Below are 23,541 nucleotides of genomic sequence, written 5' to 3'. Positions count from 1 at the left end.
CTGTCTTTTCTTACCAAATCCAGACACATTATCACAGACACACAGCCACATTTTTTTTTTTTTTCATTTTATCTTTTCTCCCCATCCCCGTTTTGCAACATTTTCCTGACCGCTCAGGAGATGGGCCTTTCTCCCAACCATGTACGAAAACCAGTTACAAAACGCTTTAGAGAGGATCTAATCCAATCACCACATGAAGAGGTAACAAAGTGGCCGCTTGTGTCAAAAACAAATTTGAGTTTTACACCTTAATCAGGTTTGAATTTGAGGGTGCACTTCTGTCCACTTATTCATTTAGTATTTTGAATGACTGGTGCATGTAGTCTTGCATGTGAATATGGTATTTGATGTCTATTGAACACAGCTTATGTTTGATCTCATTTACGTCTGGTCACTATTCTGCTGTGATATTCTTTTTCCTCACTAGTATTACTAACTTAAGATTTTTTTATTATTATTATTATTTCACACACAATTGTACTCACATAGTAATTCACCAATTTTGAATCAACACTATCAGTGTTAAATTAACAATGAGGGGTGATAGTGTTCAGTAGTATAGCTGTCAGTATTATTCATTCATTATCTGTAACCGCTTATGCAGTTCAGGGTCGCGGTGGGTCCAGAGCCTACCTGGAATCATTGGGCGCAAGGCGGGAATACACCCTGGAGGGGGCGCCAGTCCTTCACAGGGCAACACACACACACTCACACACTCACACCTACGGACACTTTTGAGTCGCCAATACACCTACCAACGTGTGTTTTTGGACTGTGGGAGGAAAACGGAGCACCCGTTGAAAACCCACGCAGACACAGGGAGAACACACCACACTCCTCACAGACAGTCACCCGGAGGAAAGCCACGCAGACACCGGGGGAACACACCACACTCCTCACAGACAGTCACCCGGAGGAAACCCACACAGACACAGAGAGAACACACTACACTCCTCACAGGCAGTCACCTGGAGGACACCAACGCGTACACAGGGAGAACACCACACACTCCTCACAGACAGTCACCCGGAGGAAACCCATGCAGACACAGGGAGAACACACCACACTCCTCACAGACAGTCACCTGGAGGAAACCCACACAGACACAGAGAGAACACACCACACTCCTCACAGACAGTCACCCGGAGGAAACCCACACAGACACAGGGAGAACACACCACACTCCTCACAGACAGTCACCCGGAGGAAACCCACACAGACACAGGGAGAACACACCACACTCCTCACAGACAGTCACCTGGAGGACACCAACGCGTACACAGGGAGAACACACCACACTCCTCACAGACAGTCACCCGGAGGAAACCCACACAGACACAGGGAGAACACACCACACTCCTCACAGACAGTCACCCGGAGGAAACCCACACAGACACAGGGAGAACACACCACACTCCTCACAGACAGTCACCCGGAGGAAACCCACACAGACACAGGGAGAACACACCACACTCCTCACAGACAGTCACCCGGAGGAAACCCACACAGACACAGGGAGAACACACCACACTCCTCACAGACAGTCACCCGGCGGAAACCCACGCCGACACAGGGAGAACACACCACACTACTCACAGACAGTCACCCGGAGGAGGCCCACGCCGACACAGGGAAAACACACCACATTCCTCACAGACAGTCACCCGGAGGAAACCCACACCGACACAGGGAGAACACACCACACTCCTCACAGACACCCGGAACGGAATCGAACCCACAACCTCCAGGTCCCTGGAGCTGTGAGACTGCGACACCTACCTGCTGCGCCACCGTGCCACCCTCTGTCAGTATTAGTTTAAATTATAATGTTGATTTAACATTGGCGAATTTGCTGTGTACTAACTTCTCATGTTTCCTGTGTAATCACAGTTATGACCTTGTGAGCTTGGATTCAGAATGGTACAGAGCAAAAAAAAATATATATGCAAAAACAAGAGAATGTCAAGTAATAAATATACAAATAAGTTCATTTAGTGGAGTATTGATAACGTCTATTTTAAAAAATGTTTCTGAACAGATTTTTTTTAATCTATAGTTGTCCTATAGATTAATGCCATTCTTCTGATATAGCATGCTCTGTGTAAATTATGTCTACTGAAGTAAAGCTTACTCACTGAAGCATTTGGGTGGTTAAAAAAATGGAATTTACTGGTTAACTGCTTTTGGACGTTTCTTCTCTGGAAGTTTGAAATACGTTTTTTTCTTGCTATTGATTCCTTTTTATAATTTTGTGTTCATTCCCTGTTAACTGTTTCTAATCCTTGCACGCGTCTGTCTGCTGTGTACTCTAGTGTGTTATTTGAAATTTGTTTTATCATTGCTTCTGCATTTAGCTATATTCTAACCCCACAGGGTGTAGCTCATGTAATGATACAGTCTTTTCAGCTCTCCTCCTGCACACTGTTCAACGCTCCAATGCAGGATGTAAGTGTTAACCAAACTTCTGTCGTGGAACACTGATCTGAAACCAGCCTTTTGAATGATTTCATTTCAAATCTACTTCTTTTTGATCTATTCATGAGTTGTTTCTGTAGTCAATTACTGTTTTAGGGCCTATTTGCACCAAGTGGTGTTTTTATAAAAACAGATGTGGATTGTAAACTAGTTGAGCATGAAAAAAAGTTAAAGGAGAAATGAATCATTTAATTTTACTTCTACCACCATATTTCTAATTTATTTAATGAAATGCCCCATTTGTTAAAATCTGGCTTGTGTGATTATGGCTTCCTCGTTTGCTGATGTGCTGATTCGGGTGTCTTAAATCGGAGACCTCTTAAAACTCATTGGCTCTGAATCTGCGCTTAACCTTGGGAAAATTGTGCAGGAGACTTTGTTCTTAAACTGCACTTTCCTGAATTTAACATTCACTTCCTGTAGCTCTTTATAAATAAAATAATTTAAGTTATGCACACTGTACTAATTAAAAAGTAAATAGTTATTGAAGTGGTATTAAATAATACAAATATTTCACACATTTCAGATCAAACTTCGGGTCAAACTTATTTGCATTGGCCATGAATGAGGCCTTTTGTCTTAGTTGTTTTTTCACGAGTCTTTGATTTTTACTTCTTTATTTATTTATTTTTTGTTCTTTTTTTAATGACCATTCATGGCAGAGGGGTGCATGCAGGGTGTTACAATGCAAAATGGTCCCAAAAGAATGCTCTTTTTGTTTTCTGATTCATCCCACATTCATCAGCGTGTTATATAAATGCTCACAAGACACATAGTCCATTTTGAATAAAAAAAAAAAAAATCTAATGATTATATACATGTTCCCTTGGTGCATAACCCTGGTTCCAGTCAGCAGCATTGTAAAGAAATCTCAGCTGTTAATCTCAGCTCATATCAGACTCCTCGTAGCTACTTTGTTTACATCCAATAAAATGGTGAAAATCCAATGGAATTAACTTAAATTTATTATTTATTTCCTAACAGTACTAGTGTTATTTATAACATTCTTGTTCAAGTTCTGCAGAAGCTTTCTGTCAAGCCTTTGTGTCTGACTACGAGTGCCAGAGGAGGTCAGCCAGACCGTGTCCTCTCAGAGCTGGGTGGATACGAGGACTCAGGAACGATAGGAGCATTCTAATCTGTTGTGGGTTTGGCTTGGGTTATGATAGACATTATGGCCAGTGTGTGTCTGAAGTTTCGGTGAGCAGATGTTCCCCAACAAACATAAATATTTTTATGTTGGCTGCTGAAAAGTGCTGAACATTTGTGCCAAAAGAACTGGGATAAATGAAAACGATATACTGTCAGATTTCTAACCATGTGTGCTACTACAGCTTCAGTGGTTTGGTTTGTTTGTTGAGGAATGTTAGCTCTGTGTGCAGTGGGCCGTTTGTCAAAACTTTGAGGAAGCTTGGCTGCTTAAAGTATGATTATTCCAAATTGGGAACATTTTCCTTGTAGAGTCAAAGTCCCTTTTTCAGAAACAAAGTTCCCTGGTACTTAGCTTTTTGAAGATTTCATACTAATGAAAAACTTTGTAGACATTGTAGACATTATCCGTGGTATACTGGTAAAACCGTGTTGGACATAATGTGACATTTGACCTTAATACTGACAACTATCACAACATTGCCCCCTCCTATCAAACTGTTTTCATTATTCTAATAAAAGTGTTCACACCTCTGTTATGTTTTAATCCAAATATAACAGTCAATTTGAGACATTTTCCAAGTTTTTCTTTCTTTTCTTGTGTCAGTTTCTTGTCAGTTGTCCCCCTCTAATCATTTATATTCTCCCACTCTCTTTCTCTAGGAGCAAGAGTTTTTACAAAAGCAGCAGCAGGAACTGGACAGTGCTCTGAAGAAGATCATTCAGCAGCACAAGCATGAGCTGGCCACAGTGGAGAGAGACTGTCTCAACCACAAACAGCAGCTACTGAGAGGTGAGGCCTTCAACACTTAAGTCTCTTTCTCAAAATGACCTCTTTTGGTGACTGAGCTAATGCTGATTTCACTAATTCCTAAGTTATTATTTCCTGGAAAAGTGGCATGAATATAGTGTTGATCACATCCTGCAAAAAATGGTCACTTTTTTTTTCACGGTTTACTATTCACAGTGTATTCAAATTCTTAATGATACAAACTGTGCACCGTGTGTAAGTCGTAGATATACGGTGTCTGGCTGTTAGTGAAAAAAGTCTAGCGAGAACATCTTAGAGTAACAAATGCTAGCCTTGGTATCACCGGCTCATTTGATGACAACACCTAACAAACAATTCTGTAGGTTTTAATGGTATATAGTTGCGTTTCTTTATAAATGTTATTTATTATAAATATTTCCTACTGAGCTGAATGTTTAATATAATTTATTTCTTATAAACATACACTCTTCTAATGCTATAGCTAATGTAGATATAGAAAATTGCCTGAAATTTCTATTTTCTTAGATTTCTTTCAAACTTGATTTGGTTGGAAACTGTGTCAAAAGCCCTGTAAACTTTAGCACAACAGGGTGGAGAGGTATTTATGGAGAAAGCTGGTAGGCTTTAGAAGTGGACTGGAAGTGGCTGTTTCCCAGCCTGATAAAGCCATACCTCACCGGCTAATTCTTGTCATGTGGCACCCACGCACTGCAGATCAGAACAACAGCCACCTCCCTCTGATCCTACCGTTAATGCAGTACCTTTTCCCCACCACCGAAGTTCAGACTTAGAAGTCTATTTTTGTTCAGTTTGCAAATTTCCCTCTGGTCCTGTGGGTCAATGCGTTGCTTTGACATCCGCTACATTGTAGCCACCTCAGGTCTTTGGAGAAGGAAAAAACAGAGGAGCAAGAAGAATGACCATGGAAATTTTAGCTGAGGAGAAAAAATGTATTTCTCATATCACTGTCATAAAAAGACCTCCTAAGTCTGAAATTATAACTTTAAAGAAACAGGAAAACATTTCTAACCTCATGTTAAGTGAACTGTTGAAATGTATAACTAGAAAGAAATTTGGAGTTTGAGTTTCCAGAGAGCAGCTTATTTATTTATTTATTTATTTCAATTAATGTACAATAAAATGGTTGGCAGAAGTAGTGTTGTTTATTTATGTTTTTTTTCAATATGTTAAATTAAGCAAGTAAATAGTAATTGTTCATTGGACTCCGAATCACCATGGATACCAAACTATGTTTTTTTACAACAGTTATTTGTTTGTGTACTTTGTTTCTGGGGCTGCCTGACTCACAGTGCTTTAATCTGTTTATATGCTCTTAATAATCTTTGAGATCAATGCGGAATTCTCCTCCAACACTTGGTGTTCCCAGATTGCTTCTTAGTTTCATACTAAGTTCTTTTCCTGATTTGCCACAGCCCGTGAGGCTGCAATGTGGGAGCTGGAAGAGCGCCATCTACAGGAGAAACACCAGCTCCACAAGCAGCAGCTGAAAGATCAGTACTTTATGCAGAGACACCAGCTGCTCAAGAGACACGAGAAGGTTTGAATACTGTTTTATATCATGCGTTTTAGTCGGATTTGAAGATTGATTTGCAATTTGATGCATTATTTTAAAGACTGTGTGAGGATACAAAACAACCTCCTGTTATATCAATAGATGGGTATTATATTAAATATATACTTTTACTAAGTTATACTCTCTGGTGTTTTCAGTAATTTAAAAAGTATATTTAAATATTTAATGGAGGGTCAGAATGTGTTCCTTTTTCTCTTCAGGAAATGGAGCAGATGCACAGGTATAACCAGCGTCTGATTGAAGAGATGAAGACAAAGCAGAATCAGGAGAGGACAAGACTCCCCAAGATCCAACGCAGCGAAGCCAAGACACGTATGGCCATGTTCAAAAAGAGCCTGCGCATCACCTCAGCCAGTGTCTCCGCTGAACAGGAGAGGGAAAAGATCAAACAGGTCAGATGTTAAATCCAGTCCTTTTTGCTGAAGATGTATATTAGTTAAAGTAGTTACTCGTCATGTGGTACATATATATATATATATATATATATGTATGTATGTATGTATGTGTGTGTGTATATGTGTGTGTGTGTGTGTATATGTTCTGAGAGTAATTCACTCATTATAAGTGTGTTTTTTTATATGTTTGGAGCAGTTTGCTGCACAAGAGGAGAAGAGGCAAAAGAATGAGAGACTTCATCAGCATCAAAAACACGAGAACCAAATGAGGGACCTGCAGCTGCAGTGTGATGCCAATGTCAGAGAACTACAGCAGTTACAGGTACAGACACACACACACACACATGCACTCAATCATATGCTGAAGTTATTAACCACTCTTGGCTCTATGTTACAAACATCAGCCATGTCATTTTCTAAATGACCAATGTATTGAAAACCCCTTCCCTGGATTTACCATTGGTAAATTTCTGACCACAGTTGACCAGATATTATTTCGGTACTAGACAATTCTCTGCACGTCTTGCGTGGAAGTAACATTGTAGTGTGTGTGTGTAGCACTAGTAGAAGGGTATTAGGAACATCGGTGTTGCTAGAGATTTTAAATATTTTTCTGTTACTGTTCGACTGAAAGCAGTCCAACCTCCTAAATGTCCAGCTCTGTGGTCAGAAGAAATGCCCACTGTTCATACATCAAATACATCAAAAGCATTAACAAGCGAGCTACTGTCTCTGTACACCACTTGAGTGACATTATGCAGAACGGTTGATGGTTTTAATAAAGTTAAAGCCTGTTGTACATATCACATTCAGTGATCTGTCATGGTGTGTGTTCTCAGAATGAGAAGTGCCATCTGCTGATTGAACACGAGACACAGAAGCTGAAGGAACTGGATGAAGAGCACAGTGCTGAGCTGAAGGACTGGAGAGACAAACTGCGACCCAGGAAGAGGGTAAATCACCAACACTGACACACTGTAACACACTTATGAAGCCTGCACACCAAGCCACTACTGCAGTACTGTAGTGCACTAATGTAGCTGTTACTCAGTCAAAAGTGGAATGGGAAAAATGAAATGAAACGTTTTGGCATTAGATTGTAACTATTTCACCATTTAAATTGGAATGATAGACTGGATAAAGTATTGGGTGCCAGATTATAACTGCTGCATTAAGTTGGAACAAGAGTTTGGTGTCCAGTTTTGTTCTGTGTGGTTTTTAAGTAGCTTTTTAAATGTTAGGCCACATTTTGGTTTCTGTTTGATCTAAAACCTCTATTTTTAACATCTTTACTTTGATGTAAGATGTTGCATTTGTTCACATATTTCACAGTACATTAAAGGCTTGTGTGTGTGTGTGTGTGTGCTAGGCGCTGGAGGAGGAGTTTGCGCGGAAACTTCAGGAGCAGGAAGTGTTCTTTAAGATGAGTGGAGAGTCAGAGTGCCTAAACCCTTCCACACAGAGCCGCATTTCCAAGTTCTACCCCGTCCCCAGCGTCCACTCCACTGGTTTTTAACAGATACACACACACACACACACACACACACACAGAAATATATGCCTGTTGCATATGTTGGTAGAAACTGGTGTATTTACAAATGACATTTTCAGCTCTTATACAAAAATGCATTAACTATACACTATGCACACAGGTGGGTTCAACATGAAATATTGACTGATAAAACATGTGTACAGCACATGTACAAACTACCTGGGATTATTGTGACTCAACCTCTGCTGCCTTTCCCCTCTATTCTAAAAGAAGTCAGGTGTAATGGAGGGGCTCTACTCATATAAAGGGGATTATTTCCTCCTTTATTTTCTCTGTGGAAAGACTGCACTGTTCCTATAAGCTACAGGCCATGTGCATGAAGACTTTACAGTGTCCAGGTTTAGTATCTGTAGCATTTCTTTTTTTTCTTTTTTTTTTTTTTTTTTTTTTTTTTTTACTCGTCTAAAAGTGACATAAAATCCAACCTTGTTCCACGAAATGAAAAGTCAGTTCTTTTAGAAGTTAGGAGTCATTCATTTCATTTCACGGTGGAATTGTGGGACTGCACATTTATTAATATAGTGATTTATGCAGTGAATTACACTTACATCAATTTGACATTATATTAATTCATTATCAACAGATAAGTTATGCATGTCCGTTCTTTTGTTTTTTAACTGCACTACAGGCCTGTACACAGCACCATTCCATCTAAATCAAGTCATAATGGAATGTTTTCAGATGTACACTCATACCGCATCGACTGAAAGGTTAGAATACGGATTGCTGCTTGTGTCAGTTAGCTACAAGAGAGAAATAATTCATAAAATTACTCTGAGCTTTATCGCCGGCGATAAATGTGACTTCTAAGGGTTAATTAAGGGGAGAGGTCAACTTTCTAAGCATTTATTTTTAATCAGTGGTTCTAGTGCCTAAGCGGTTTGTCTCCATACACTGGCTTTTTAAATCCAGAAACACTTTAGTTTTGCACTAACAAAGCTGCCAATGAAGAATGCTAGAAGTCTATTATATTTACACGGTTCCGTGTTGTAGAATGTAATGTAAAAAAGAGTGAAGGAAGAGCACAATTTAAGAAAATAAGGTAAAAATTCAAAGATCAATGAGATGAAGGAAACTTGTGGTTGAAATTCTGTGGCTTCTCTGTGTAGCAATAGAACTACACATGCCTGTGGTTTTACAGCAAAAATGAATTGTTTCTTGCTAGTCCTCCCCCCACACAACTGGGCTTAATCTGTGTCATTTATGTCAGTTACGTTTACTAATAAATTCGCAGCCATACTGAAGGTATATGCATATCAGCTGACGTTTATGCAAACTTTCTACATCACTGTGGTATGAAAAGTGTAGTGACAACACTTTTAAACTGAGTATATGCGATGTGACACATTTTTGCAACTGAACTTAACTGGTCAGCCTTTTTCTCTTATTTCAACAAAAGATAACCTCTCAAACTCTCCAGCACCAAAAACTATACTACATGCTTTTTTTGTGGCTCTTTGCTGTTCATTTACGAGCTATAAGTACAACCGCATATTTTTATTTTCTCTATAAATTTGTATAGAGTAGAGGATGACTTTTTTTCTGTGCTTATAAAATTTGAGAACATATCCATCTGTATTTTTGAGTTACAGGATTTGTAGTTACTGTAAGTGCATTTACAATAAATCAAATAACGGTGCTGCGTTCTGAAGCTTACAGCAAAAAAACTACAAACCGGTGAGAAGTTATTGTCACTTTTTGATTAAATTAAATAAGTGGAGGCACTTTTGGAGCATTTTGTTTTCATGCTGCTTTCTGAGCTCAGAGCTTCGATCAGTGCTTGTATTTTATTATGAGATGAAGATGTGTTTAGTTTGATGAATGTGTGAAGGTGCTGTGCACTTTCCCCCACAAATTAGAAGCATTTTGCCAGTCACAGATCTAATGATGTGTATTTAGACTAAACTTTTAGCATGACGAGTTAATTTTTTCCATTATGTATTCGTTTGAAGCTGCAGTTATTGAATCATGTTTGAAACTGTTTTGTCATGGTTAGGATCTTTTTTTTTTTTTTTTTTTCTATTACCGATGTGTATGGAATTAGTGATGGTAAGAAGTACTGTATTCATGTCAGTGATCAGGTGATTTGAATTTAGGAAGCTATTGTTGATTTGCAGTAATTTGACTACAATAAAACTTTGGTTGTACATATTACTGTGCTGTACTGAGTCAAACATTTACATGGTTTTTCTGAGTTTATTACTTTTCTGTTTATATACGGGGAGTCGTGGACTAATGGTTAAAGAAGAGGGCTTAGGACTGAAAAGTTGTTGGTTTGATTCCTACGAACGGCAGGAAAATTGAGGGTGGTGGGAGTCAACAGGAACAGCACTGCCCTCCTCACTCAAACCACGACTGAGGTTCTCTTGAGCAAGTCACCAAACCCACAACTGCTCCCTGGGTGCCGGGGATGGCTGCCCACTGCTCTGGGTGCGTGTTCCCAGCCCCTAGTGCACTAGTGTGTGTTCACTGCCACAGATGGTTTAGATGCGGAAGACACATTTAGTTGTATATTCTACAAAGATAAATGATTGCACATTAATTATAAGTAAACTCCGGCAGCACTGCTGTGTCTCATCCACCCATACCCGTGCGACATAACAACACACCACCATGAGTGTAAGAAAAAATGGGAATTGTCAAACCCAAAATGTAAGAACATTTCTCATGGCTAGATGGCAAGGAATCTAAGTCTTTCATAATCTAACTTAAATAATACGGTTAAACTGTTCAGAAAATCTGGAGAAAACTCTATGTAGGGCAAGGCTGGACAAAAACTGTTGAATGTGCATGACCTTCCGATCCACGTATAACATTGCAGATAAATGATACTAAGGTAAATATGGCCTCTTCAACTTGGGAGTACACTTGAAAGTCGTTGGCACAAAAAGTAGTCTACAGCAGCATCAAAAATGCAACCTGAAAACTTTCAAAAATTCATAAACTAAAACATTAAGTATCCTCATTCCCAAACAATAAAAAGAAATGGTGATATAACACAATAGTAAACATGTCCCGGTCTTCTTCAAAACTTTTTTTTTTGAGTATGTTGCAGGTATCAATTTTATTTTGTGAAAAAATTGGAAATATTTGTGAAAAGTTTTTTGTCAGTTAAATAGAGAGAATAAGCAAATCACAGATTTTTTTTAATGCATTTTACAAACTCCCTTTTTTTTTCAGATGGATGGATTCATTTGTGTTGGACATATGAACATTTGTGTCGGCATCTTGGAAACATTCACAATAAATAAATAGTTTGATTTATAGTTCCTGATTAAAAGAACAATTGGGACACTTTCTAAAAATTAAATAAAAACTGAATCTGAATTTTTATTTAAGAACCAAATTGGTAAATAATTGATCTTCACTGCTTTCCATTACAAATAAAACTCACAGCAATGAAATAACTCACAGAAATAAAACACAGAGCAATGTTTACCACTGGGTCACATCACCTTTCAATTATACTTCATTTATAAACTGAAGACAAAAATGTTGTTGCTGTATCAAAGATTTGAGCTCCACAACAGTCTATGGTCACCACGGTGTGATTCTCCTCTTCATCAATCATAGATTCTTGTTTTTCCCACATTTTACAAAACCTTTTTTTTCTAATGTGCAATACCTCAATGGATCTGACAACGTTTGAGCAGTGTTTCATGGTACCACTCTGTCATTGGTCAGAGGTAAATAAGATGGCTTTATTAAAGAAAAAAAACTCAAGATTTTATTTTTCAGTTTCATTAAGAAAACAGATCTACATGTACACAGTGGTGACATACAATGCACTAATGCTTAAACAATTACCCACAAAGAGGAATGAACTAAACTCTGGTGGTTTGTTTCATTAACATGATCACAATTAGTACACTGATTAAAAAAGGACAAAATGCTTATAAAAGTACATTTGCTTTGACAAAGTTAATTTGAACACACACACACACACACTACATCCCAGACAAACATGCAAGAAAACCTAATAATTCAGAAACAAAATGTCTACAGTGGAATAACTGTATTAAAGCTGTGATTAAAACAACACGATAAAAACTGGAATTCCTCAAAAACCTACATAAAATATATATTCTTAAAAAAGTGTATAAAAAAATGTAAAAATTTAATATTGCTGAAGTAAATTTGTAAATGTAAATGTAAATTTCAATATTGCTGAAGTAGGGTGGTGCAGCAGGTAGGAGTTGCAGTCGCACAGCCCCAGGGTCCTGGAGGTTGTGGGTTCGAGTCCCGCTCCGGGTGACTGTCTGTGAGGAGTGTGGTGTGTTCTCCCTGTGTCTGCGTGGGTTTCCTCCGGGTGACTGTCTGTGAGGAGTGTGGTGTGTTCTCCCTGTGTCTGCGTGGGTTTCCTCCGGGTGACTGTCTGTGAGGAGTGTGGTGTGTTCTCCCTGTGTCTGCGTGGGCTTCCTCCCAAACTCCAAAAAACATGTCAGTTTGTCGATTGCAGACTCAGGTGTGAGTTTGTGATTGAGTGTGTGAGTGAATGTGTGAGTGTGTTGCCCTGTGAAGGACTGGTGCCCCCTCCAGGGAGTGTTCCTGCCTTTTGCCCAATGATTCCAGGTAGGCTCTGGACCCACCGCGACCCGGAACTGGATAAGGGTTACAGATAATGAATGAATACTGCTGAAATATTCTCTATAAAATCTGATCCTGAGATAAAACCATAGATTTGATATTTATTGTTTTTTTTTGTTTGTTTGTTTGGTTGGTTGGTTTTTTAGAAATGGTATGTACATACATTGTCTAAGACAGACATACAAGTAATAGACTGTCAAGACTGTTCACATTAAAGAGTCTCCATATTAATTTGTATTTAGATTTGTGTCTGTATCAGCTACAACCTTCTTGCCTTAGTTCATCCATTTAATTTCCCAAGCGGTTACAGATAATGAATGAATGAATGAATGAATCTAAACACCTTGGCTTCTTCTCCTCCTTTTGAGGTTCATGTATCCAGCAGCACCTGAAGCACAGTAAGAACTTCTTGTGAATAACTTTTCAATACATAAATCTTCAATACATCAAAACATAAATCAGCTTTTATTTATTTATTTATTTATTTATTTATTTTTAGTGTTAGACCAGATACCTTTCTCTCCCTTTGGTCCTGGAGTTCCATCATGGCCAGGAATTCCTGGAAGACCAGGAAGACCTTGCTCTCCTCTGGGACCTATAATATGACCATAATATAATGCACAACATATGGAAAAGTGATTACAATGGCTAAGATGCCTATGTTTCTTAAATAAACATATGGTTGATGAAGGTGGCAATTGAACAGCATTAATATTTGGACTCTAAGTATGAATTATACATCATAGTTCTATTAGGAAAATGTATTTTCAATGTGTTTTAAAAGCATCATCGTTGCTTGAATAAACATTTGTTTTGTTATACTTGTTTGTTTACTTAGAAATCATTTAAACAAAGAACGCAAACTGAACTGTTGTCTACTTTCATTTCAGTTATAAAGGCTCTTACCTCTTGGTCCTTTGGGACCTGGATATCCCATGTCTCCCTTCTGTCCGGGTCGCCCTGGTGGTCCAACAATGCTGTGTTCTTTAGGGAAAAGGAATGTGTATTATTTTGTCTATAGAACAAAGCACAAAAACACTCATTTGAGCATAGAGAATATGCTTATACAATTCTGGTGGATAATTCCGTTTGTCCCCACCTCTGATTAGGTTCATGATCTCAGTCATGTTGCTGTAGGGTCGGAATGTATGAACTCCAGGAGGTCCAGGTGGACCTGGTGGTCCAGGAGGTCCTTGAATAACATGGGGATCACCCACATCTTGCAGCAATAAACCATGAGCTGGAAAGGGTACAGCATAAAAACATTCATAGCAAAGCACAATGACAACATCATGAAGATAGTTTACACACCGTGTTTATGTTTAATAGTGTGATTTGACTTTAGGCACATTTTGTTAATGCTTCACCGCTGAAATGTGTTTATCTTACATCTGATGTAGTTCACCACTTGATCTACAATGCTGGAATAGTCCAAACGCTCACCTTTGGGACAACAGAAGAAAAGGCCATATAAGATATTCCACAGATAAAAAAGATTTATCCCCCATAGATTAAGGGCAGTTATAAGACCCCTGGTGAATTTTGCAATCAAACTGTAAATGTTTCCCTAGAATATATCATTTCAATTCATAATGTAAAAAACAAATTAACCAGCAATTTTCTCCAATGATTCAGAATATTCTTCCTCTTTAGATTATGAATCAACAACTATACTGACACCTTCTGGTCTGTGTGCAATAGAGGACCCGTATTAATCCATTTTCAACATTGTCACCCCCATGTACCGGACCTGTTCTATGGAGCATAAACTGGTGCATTCAGAGACTATGATGCGGTTTCATCATCTCTTTATCTGAGTTGCTCTTAACAGAAAACAATAAGACTAGATAATTCATTCACTCGTTCATTATCTGTAACCCTTATCCAGTTCAGGGCAGCGGTGGGTCCAGAGCCTACCTGGAATCATGCAAGGTGGGAATACTGGGAGAACACACCACACTCCTCACAGACAGTCACCCGGAGGAAACCCACACAGACACAGGGAGAACACACCACACCCCTCACAGACAGTCACCCGGAGGAAACCCACGCAGACACAGGGAGAACACACCACACCCCTCACAGACAGTCACCCGGAGCGGGAATCAAACCCACAACCTCCAGGACCCTGGAGCTGTGTGACTGCAACGCTACCTGCTGCACCACCGTGCCGCCCATAATAGATAATTTATTTCATAATATTATTTGCTACATTGTGGTGGCAAAAATGGAGAGGCAGAGCTTCTTCCCCAGAGTATACACACTCACTCTTCAGATACTCCTGTAGTTCTGCACGAAGAGGCTCCTGCTGTGCGTTCTCAGCATATGACACCAGTCCTCTCGTGATGCCAGGAGGACCCTGAGGTCCAGGTGGTCCAGGAGGTCCAGGGGGTCCTCTAAAACCAGCATCTGCAAGAAGGGAAGTCTGGCTAAAACACTGCACATATGGATGTATATAGATGTGTCATGGTCAGTAATTATCTACAAAGTGCACCTACACTGTAACAAAACTGGTCATTTACCTTAACTGATCAAATTATGTTTTGTGATTTAAACTGGATTTGATGAGTTTTCAGCCTTTAAACTCAAGTTTATAAATTACTCCAATGAAGAGGAAATTTGAAGGAGTGAAATGAACTTGCAATTGTGAGTTAAGGCTGTGGGCGGAGCTTTGGTACGTTCAAGAAGAGCTCCCGGCATGCACTGCGGGCCCACCTTTTTCACTATTTTGAGGTTTTATTTTAATTGATTTGTGCTGTGAGGGTGCCCTGAGAGCAAGGAGACGGCGGACCACTGAGGGCAAAGTTGGAGGTCCACTAGTGTTTTACACAGCGTTTTCTGGGCGGACCTCTGGTGATTAAACAGAATTTTAGACAAAAATGCCACATTTTAGCACTTTTCCATTCACAGTCCAATTTACATTTATTTCCTTCATTAAGTTCTTTTTGTTATTCTTTATAAATAAGATTAGTAAATCATTTAAATCCAGCACAGTGTCAACATCTTTATCATTGAATCATTTTATATCAGGCTTTTACTCATTATTATATCTCTCATAGTTGTTGGTAATATTTGTATTAGTTTGTTTTCCAGAATAAAAGTCTCTGTGAATGTAAAATCTGTTTGAGGAGATTATAAATGAGGTGTATCCTGTACAGGACAGTAATTTGAGTGGTCCGATGGTGGACCAGCAGTGGTCTACAGTCAGTGGTGTGCTAGCCTTTTTATGACAGTGGTGATATATGCTCGCTGTCTGGGTGGGAATAATATATATGATGCTTTTAGGTTGTTTACTGGTGTTTGGACCTATTAGGTCTTTCTTTGTAGCGAGAACTACAGAGCGTTTTTTCAGAGCCCTAACCCTCAGGATGAAACACTGCAGCATCGGTGATGTTCCAGCTGAGTCTCTTTACAAGCCACAGACAAATGCTGTGTTATTCTTTAATGGTTTTTTCAGAGAGTTTAAGTAAAGATTGTTAAAGGCAACTATGACGCTGGATGTTCTTCTTGACAGTGGTTGTCACAACTAAATTTAAAAATGTAACGTCAATACTTCTTTAACTTAAATACCTACGTTGGAATGAGTCATGTGTACGGTCAACGTATGTAGTTGAGTTGAAACAACAAGCAGTTCAAAGATAAATCAACTTGCAGAAAGTAATTCAATGCCAAACTTGACTTAAAATCATTCTAATTGGATTTAACTTAATATTTTAAGGCAGCTTTTGAACTTATGTTTTTAATTTGAAGCTGGTGGATTTTTTTTTTACAGTGTACAATGCCTGTCATTCAAAGATACAGAGCCCCTAAGGTCTTATGGTGGAAACATATTATATGGAGACTTCCCTCCTTTCCTCAGTTGCATAATTTGTTTTCTCAATTTAGTAATGCGTTCCTTTATTTTAATAATTTGTTCCCTAAACTTAAAAACATTTCAGGCTGGCATGATTTCTCGTGTTCATTCCTTATTTGCACGTTACAACCACATTTTTATCGACTAAAACATTAATAGCCCAGATAAACGATGATTGAATGAAGTCATAACTCTGAATCTGGTGGATTTTTAGCTGTGTGAGTTTGGCGCTGCACGCTTTCAGCAGGAGGTGGGACTCTTTATTTGTAATTATCCGATTAATTTAGCCTATTGCATAGGTGTAGGTTTATACTTATTTACTTTGTTCTGTGTTGTCTAAAGCAAAGCCTAACCTATGAAATAAAGGTAATTTAATTCTTGATTTGTGTTTATTAAAAAATAAACAGCCTTTTTAACAATAAAAGTCCAGGCAGCCTGAGGCACAGGAGCAGCCGCCATTTTGTTTTTGTGAGCCGTAAACAAGCCGAGCACGAGAAACAACTCCTTGGAATCACTGGTGGTTCCAGACTGGCATTCTTCATATTCTCCACTTCATAAATTGTATATTGTATAAGATAGCTACGAAATTATATGAAAACTGGAAGTTTCCTCTTTCTAACAAAGTAGTATAATGTATGTAAATAATTAGGGTCATAAATAGTGTCAAAAATTATGTCACACAATGCTCCATTACCGTGAATGCGGTGTCAAATAAAAGCTTAGGGCGTCCTCTTGTGGCCGACATTAGGTAGCGCATGATTTGATATGCTTGGGTTGAGCCTTCTGTCTGTAAGAGCCCTGTTAGGTTCCAATCCAATGGAAAGAGGACAGTTCTAGCTTTCGTATGTCACCTTTATCTTGTCTGTATGTGTCTGGCACCAGACGGCCGTAATTCTGTACACAACAATCTTGTTTTTTATGGTTTTGTGCATTTTTAAAACATTAATTCTTGGAAGAATTGGCAATAACAGATCAATTGGATGTTACTGATTAATTTGAGAATAAAACATGACTTTGGCTGTGGCTGTGTGCATGAACAACAGGAGCTCACCGTCCCACCTCCAGCTGAATGTGCGACGTGCCAAACATGCTCAACTAAAAACTACTGGAGTCTGACTGATTCAAAATTATGCTTATATTCACTCTCTCCTCTACCTTTACATATGTTTTAGTCTATAAAAAAGTGGTTGTAACAGGTAAATAAAGAATGAACAGGAGAGATCCACCACCTGCCCTAACTCATAACCTCTATCGTGTCTGAGTGACAAGGATTATTTAATTGAGGGAACAAATTATTAAATTGAGGAAATAAATTACTAAATAGTGGGAACAAAGTAAGTCTTTAAATAAAGAAGAAAACCAACACAAATGCTGCTTACTCTCCATGTATCTCTGAATGTCTTCCAAACCAAAAGTGCCAGTATAAGGAACTGGGCCTGGTGGTCCAGGAGATCCTGGGAAGCCAGGAGAGCCAGGAGGGCCAGGGGGTCCTGGTGGTCCAATGAGACCTCTGTATTCCGAGTCTTCAGAGAAGATTAAAATATATTTCACACTTTAAAATTAACATAAAAAATGTGTTCTGGTTTGACAGTCAATAACTGGCTTTCAATTCATCTGGAAGTAATCAGTTTTATCTAACATCGAACAATTATATTTACATGCCATAAAACTTCTGAGTATATTCACATATTTAATTCTGCAGTAAAATAATGGCTAAAGATTCTCAGCAGGAGGGCACTATAGCACTGCAGGAGGGTTTCAGTGTTCATCAGAATGTTTGAGATGAAACAATGCCTGCAATGTTAATGTAAACTTTATCAACTATGATTAAAGGCTACCGTAACTAACACTAGCCCTAGTCAATGCTGAAGCACATGCTTTAAATATCTAGAGTACACTGTCTGTAAAAGAGCATGGGGTTGCAGGGACTCATGGAGTTGTAGTGCAAAATAATACTATTTTCTCTTACTTTGTAGAAGAAGAGAGAGATCACCATAAGTTGGTCCAGGAAGTCCAGGAGGACCAGGTGGACCGGGGGGTCCTGTTTGCCTAAGCATACCCTGCTCTTAAAACACAAAAGCTTTTAGTCTTTTTTAGTCTATGCATTCATTTTGAGCGAACAATTATCACTCTAATTTCGTTTAGGAAAAGAAGTATCTTCAGAGTTTACCATTCATTAGATTGAGGATTCTTCCAGCCACTTCCTGAGTGTTAAACCCATAACCTCCAGGAATACCTGGAGCTCCAGGTGGTCCCGGGGGGCCAACAAGATACCGCCTCACTTCCTCTCCTGTTTCGCACACGGAAAAAAAAAAAATGTGATCATGCCAAGCACTAGTAAGAATGGTATAATAATCTAGTTCTGAAAGCTTACTTTGGATGTAACTGATAACACGCTCAGCCAAGTCATCATCAGAGACACTTCCAGGTGGACCCGGTGGTCCAGGAGGACCAGCCAAGTATTCTCTAATCCCATCATCTTCACAAAAAAACCAGAGAAACATCAGTGATTAAACTCTTAAAGCTTTTGAGTTCCATAGGGTTAATAAATGTAATTTAAAAAACACTGTACCAGAACCAACAGGTCCCCAAGTGTTTTTGAAAATACTCACTCCTGAGGATGTCAGAAAGCTGGTGTGCAACATCTGGAGAACTAGAGCCATCACCAGGAGGTCCAGGAGGTCCAGGGGGCCCAGGGGGACCTGGTGGTCCAGGTGCACTTCTACCACCGCCTTAGAACAGGGGTGAGGAATAAATCATTTACTGCTAGTCCATCTCTGTAATATTTCTGATAATGTGATTATAAGTGTATTCATGCTATTTCAAGACACGTTTATTCGTTTTTTGTAATTATAAAGTAGTTTTGCTGGTTTTAAGCCCAATTTAAATGAAGAAACTGTGGTCATTATTTCTTGAAACAGGTCAAAAATCTTCCAGTGGCATTAGACATTTTCAACTTAAAAAATCACCAGCAAATACAATATCTATAATTACTTAAAATAATTCTTAATATACTTACAGCTAACTCATAAGATATATATTAACTATATTGATTAGATGATGTCACTTCCTAAGATATCATTTTATTTTACGCATTTTTACACAAATCAGCAACAACAGTCATTCCTTCTCACCATAAGAATATCCTGGAATTCCAGGGGCTCCTGGGACACCAGCATCACCTAAAATGAACAAATTATAAAATCCATTACTGAAATTATTGACAATTAAAATTTAGAATAACACCTGGGGAGCTCAGTATCAGTATTTTCAATCATTTCTACAAATAACAGTTTTACTGAAAAGCCAACATCAATAATGTTATATTTAGCCAGTCCTTCACAGGGTGACACACACTCACACCTACGGACACTTTTGAGTCTCCAATCCACCTACCAACGTGTGTTTCTGGCACGTGGGAGGAGACCGGAGCACCCGGAGGAAACCCACACAGACACAGGGAGAACACACCACACTCCTCACAGACAGTCACCCGGAGGAAACCCACACAGACACAGGGAGAACACACCACACTCCTCACAGACAGTCACCCGGAGGAAACCCACGCAGACACAGGGAGAATACACTACACTCCTCACAGACAGTCACCCGGAGGAAACCCACGCAGACACAGGGAGAACACACCACACTCCTCACAGACAGTCACCCGGAGGAAACCCACACAGACACAGATAGAACACACCACACTCCTCACAGACAGTCACCCGGAGGAAACCCACGCGGACACAGAGAGAACACACCACACTCCTCACAGACAGTCACCCGGAGGAAACCCACGCGGACACAGGGAGAACACACCACACTCCTCAGAGACAGTCACCAAGAGGAAACCCACGCGGACACAGGGAGAACACACCACACTCCTCAGAGACAATAGCCCGGAGCAGGACTCAAACCCACAACCTCCAGGACCCTGGAGCTGTGACAGAGACACTACCTGCTGCTCCACTAATGATGTTCTCAAATTAGAAATATTTTTAAAAATCAACTTAACTCATATGATCTATTTTCTAATAATATAGTTATTAAAAATAATATTTTATAATAATTAAAATAACCTTCCACCTGATATGAGTTTTAGCACACCTTTTGGCCCTTCAGATCCTGGTGGTCCCAAAGGTCCTTGTGGGCCTGGTGGACCCTCAGGACCTGGACTTCCTCTTGAACCTGGGGGACCAATTGGTCCTGGGGCACCTGATTTAACAAAACAACAACAACAAAAAAAGACAGGAATTAATATATGAGTTGAATTGACCTATTAAAATTATTTAAGTGTAAATGTCTATAGTTTGAATCAGATTTACTTTGCATTGAGTAGGAGTATTTTTAACACTCTATAATCCGAAAATACTGTTAAAGGGTCAATGATAAAGAGATCAGTTTAGATTTCTTACCAATTCCAGGTTCTCCTGGTAGTCCAGGATGACCCGGTTCTCCTAAAGAAGAAACAAAATAGGGAAAAAAAACAATATAAACATATAAAAAAGGATAAATCATGATTTTTAATAACAGGGAATCAGTACTTGGGAATCTTTTAAAATTATGAGAGAGCAAAAGCATCAATTAGAATTAAGGAATCCTTATTAATTAAGTTTTATTTATAGTCTGATCATTTCAAATGAATTGAAATTTCTTTGGTGAATATCCACTGACTGTTGTTAGACGAAAGTGAAGATTTGTGTGCAAAAAAATTTTATATTTCACATATGAATTATATTCTACCTTGAGGTCCAGGAGCTCCAGGAGGTCCAGCGGGTCCTGGTGGTCCAGCAAAGAAGGTTTCTATAGAATGATTAAAAACAGCGCTTTTATGACCAAGCTGATTTGTTGTGAATGTATTTTTAAAGGAAATACAGGGTCTAAAATGATGGGAATTTGAATACAGCAGAGATAAACAAAGTGTTTGGAAATCATCTACCTGAGCTGGGTACAAAAGTTCCAGGTTCACCTTTAGCTCCAGGTGGACCAGGCTGACCAACACCTGAACCAGAAAAAAAAGGTGATGGAGATGAAACAAAAAACAAACACATGAAGGCAGAAAAAAAACATATTACATTATTGACAGTGGACATATTTAGCATATATTATAGTAGTATCATTATGCTACAATATGAATCAATTTTGTTTAGAATTTACTCAGTTGATGCGCAATAAATACTACAAAATCAACCAATACCATACCTGGCTCTCCAGGAGGTCCTGGTGGCCCTGCTTTTCCTTCACCTTTAGAAAAAAATAAAACTACATTCATTTAGAGTTACATTTTATATTTTTAGCTTTTTGTAACAGAAAAAAATCCAAATTTACCAGGTTTTCCTGGCTCTCCGGGTGGTCCAGGGGGTCCAGGAGGACCAGGGGGGCCAGCTACTGGTCCTGTGTGAGATTACAGATAACATTATAAATACCTGTAAAAAGCATATCTGCCTCAAAAGCATATGTACGTGTAAATGTTTTCACCGTTTTTTTCATTGTTAATTATTTGTTTATTTGTATTTGTGGATAATCCTGTATAAAAGTGAAAAACACGTATCTTCATTTTTGTCAAATTTTAGTTTACAACATCATTTGAACACAGCTGCTGTCCTCCACATTGTGTGAAAAGGTCATGATGAATGAACCAATAGAAATGCTCCAAAATGACTTGGATTAAAATAATTTTACATTGACTTCCACTGAAAGTTAAGAAGGCTGTATCCTTCTCCTGTAAAGTTACTATTTTTGGCATTTTTTCATTGAAGAGCGACACATAATGTAATCCAGCCATGGCATTAAACAGAATTTTTTAAAAAAAAGTAAAGCCATACTCTCAGACTTGGTTGTTTCAAAAGTTTTCACAGAGATGCCTGGCTCTCCATCTTGTCCCTTGTCACCTCTATCACCCTTTGGCCCTGTGTAAAAGAGCTGTCAGTGAAAAGAAGCATTCACAGAACTCTACTGTTTAAAAACACATATTATCCCAGTGTGCTAGTGTCCTACAGTAGATTAAAAACAAATGAAATTATTTGACACATGTAAGCATCAACCAGTAGGCAGTATTTATCTATATGAAGATAAGATAAAGATAAATATAACAAAACATTTCTTATTGTGTGCCTTTATTCTGCTAAAAGTCATTTTAAAAGCTGAATGTATTTTCCAGACTTTATGCTTAAAGGGACTCATCTTATTTGTGAATACATTTATTCACTCACTTGCAAAAATAATGTGTAAAATGCAAAGGGCCTTCAATGTGATTCTTTGAATGGATAAAATGTACCATCTCACCTGGTGCTCCAGGAAGACCAGCAGGACCAATAGGACCTGAGAAGAGAGAAGATATCTTTAACAAGAAAGCACACATGAATATAACTTGTCAATAATTTAGCAATTCATTCTTAGTCAGTAAGATGGCCGACCTGACAGTCCAGGTGGTCCAGCAGGGCCCGGAGATCCAGCAGGTCCAGGTGGTCCAGGAATGGCCACAGTGTTGGAAGCATGGCCTGTCAAAGAAGGTCATTCAGGGACCAAAAAAAAAAAACAATTCTTTAACTACTTTTTGGTTCTAAAAATTGCTCTTTAAAGGTAAATCTCAGATGAAAGTATTGCTAACATTTATGTTTATGTATAGACACTTGTAAGCATTAGGTTAATAATGGCATGCTAATCTCCCACAGTTCCATTAACCATGTGTTAGAACGTGTTATTGAGCTGCTCCTTAGATACAATTTGAACTTTTCAGTGAACGGTCTTTTGAAATGATTTCTAAGATCAGGACTAAGGTCGGCAAACTACTCACCAGCAGCGATAACTCTTCCTGGTTCACCTGGCTCACCTGAATAAACAAACATGTACATGTTAATATAGATATAATAACATGAGATGACATAACTCGGAAGAGGAAGAGGTTGGTACCTTTAGCTCCAGGCTGACCTGGTGTTCCTGGTAATCCTACAAACAGGAATGTAAATGAAATATAATGAAATATGCTGCATACAAAATGCCCCACAGCTCACTGAAAATACAGTAGATCTAATAGTAAATCTCACTGCTATAATGCTTTATTGACTTATTCTGTTCTTTTATGTCTTCCATTCATTTATTCAAGTAAGAATATACATAGCTAGGGTTAGCTACGGTTAAGCAAAGAAAAATCACAGCAAGGCA

At 38.8% G+C, this 23,541-nt stretch overlaps 2 protein-coding genes across 2 annotated transcripts in view; one reads left to right on the top strand and one right to left on the bottom strand.

Moving 5' to 3' along the window:
- slkb (STE20-like kinase b) overlaps nt 1-10,056 on the top strand; it is a 29,129-nt gene extending 19,073 nt beyond the window's left edge. The window contains exons 13-18 of the mRNA XM_066661393.1: nt 4,288-4,417; nt 5,830-5,954; nt 6,191-6,382; nt 6,582-6,707; nt 7,225-7,338; nt 7,755-10,056. Of these exons, the coding sequence (XP_066517490.1) occupies nt 4,288-4,417; nt 5,830-5,954; nt 6,191-6,382; nt 6,582-6,707; nt 7,225-7,338; nt 7,755-7,901 (834 nt within the window). The 3' untranslated portion in view covers nt 7,902-10,056. The remainder of the gene's footprint in view (nt 1-4,287; nt 4,418-5,829; nt 5,955-6,190; nt 6,383-6,581; nt 6,708-7,224; nt 7,339-7,754) is intronic.
- Nucleotides 10,057-12,439: 2,383 nt separating this feature from the next.
- Nucleotides 12,440-23,541, bottom strand: part of col17a1a (collagen, type XVII, alpha 1a) — a 40,523-nt gene continuing 29,421 nt past the window's right edge. Inside the window, exons 32-55 of the mRNA XM_066662121.1 lie at nt 23,290-23,325; nt 23,174-23,209; nt 22,794-22,877; nt 22,663-22,698; nt 22,201-22,286; nt 21,706-21,775; nt 21,580-21,621; nt 21,317-21,379; nt 21,121-21,180; nt 20,793-20,834; nt 20,485-20,592; nt 19,512-19,559; nt 18,990-19,109; nt 18,752-18,856; nt 18,548-18,667; nt 18,347-18,442; nt 17,757-17,900; nt 14,767-14,933; nt 14,643-14,666; nt 13,914-13,962; nt 13,624-13,764; nt 13,431-13,508; nt 13,039-13,119; nt 12,440-12,912 (exon numbers count right to left, since the gene is read on the bottom strand). Of these exons, the coding sequence (XP_066518218.1) occupies nt 12,860-12,912; nt 13,039-13,119; nt 13,431-13,508; nt 13,624-13,764; nt 13,914-13,962; nt 14,643-14,666; nt 14,767-14,933; nt 17,757-17,900; nt 18,347-18,442; nt 18,548-18,667; nt 18,752-18,856; nt 18,990-19,109; nt 19,512-19,559; nt 20,485-20,592; nt 20,793-20,834; nt 21,121-21,180; nt 21,317-21,379; nt 21,580-21,621; nt 21,706-21,775; nt 22,201-22,286; nt 22,663-22,698; nt 22,794-22,877; nt 23,174-23,209; nt 23,290-23,325 (1,889 nt within the window). The 3' untranslated portion in view covers nt 12,440-12,859. The remainder of the gene's footprint in view (nt 12,913-13,038; nt 13,120-13,430; nt 13,509-13,623; nt 13,765-13,913; nt 13,963-14,642; nt 14,667-14,766; nt 14,934-17,756; nt 17,901-18,346; nt 18,443-18,547; nt 18,668-18,751; nt 18,857-18,989; nt 19,110-19,511; nt 19,560-20,484; nt 20,593-20,792; nt 20,835-21,120; nt 21,181-21,316; nt 21,380-21,579; nt 21,622-21,705; nt 21,776-22,200; nt 22,287-22,662; nt 22,699-22,793; nt 22,878-23,173; nt 23,210-23,289; nt 23,326-23,541) is intronic.

This window comes from Hoplias malabaricus, chromosome 2 (assembly GCF_029633855.1).
Source record: "Hoplias malabaricus isolate fHopMal1 chromosome 2, fHopMal1.hap1, whole genome shotgun sequence".
NCBI lineage: Eukaryota > Metazoa > Chordata > Actinopteri > Characiformes > Erythrinidae > Hoplias > Hoplias malabaricus.
This window is presented reverse-complemented; position numbering and strand designations above follow the sequence as displayed.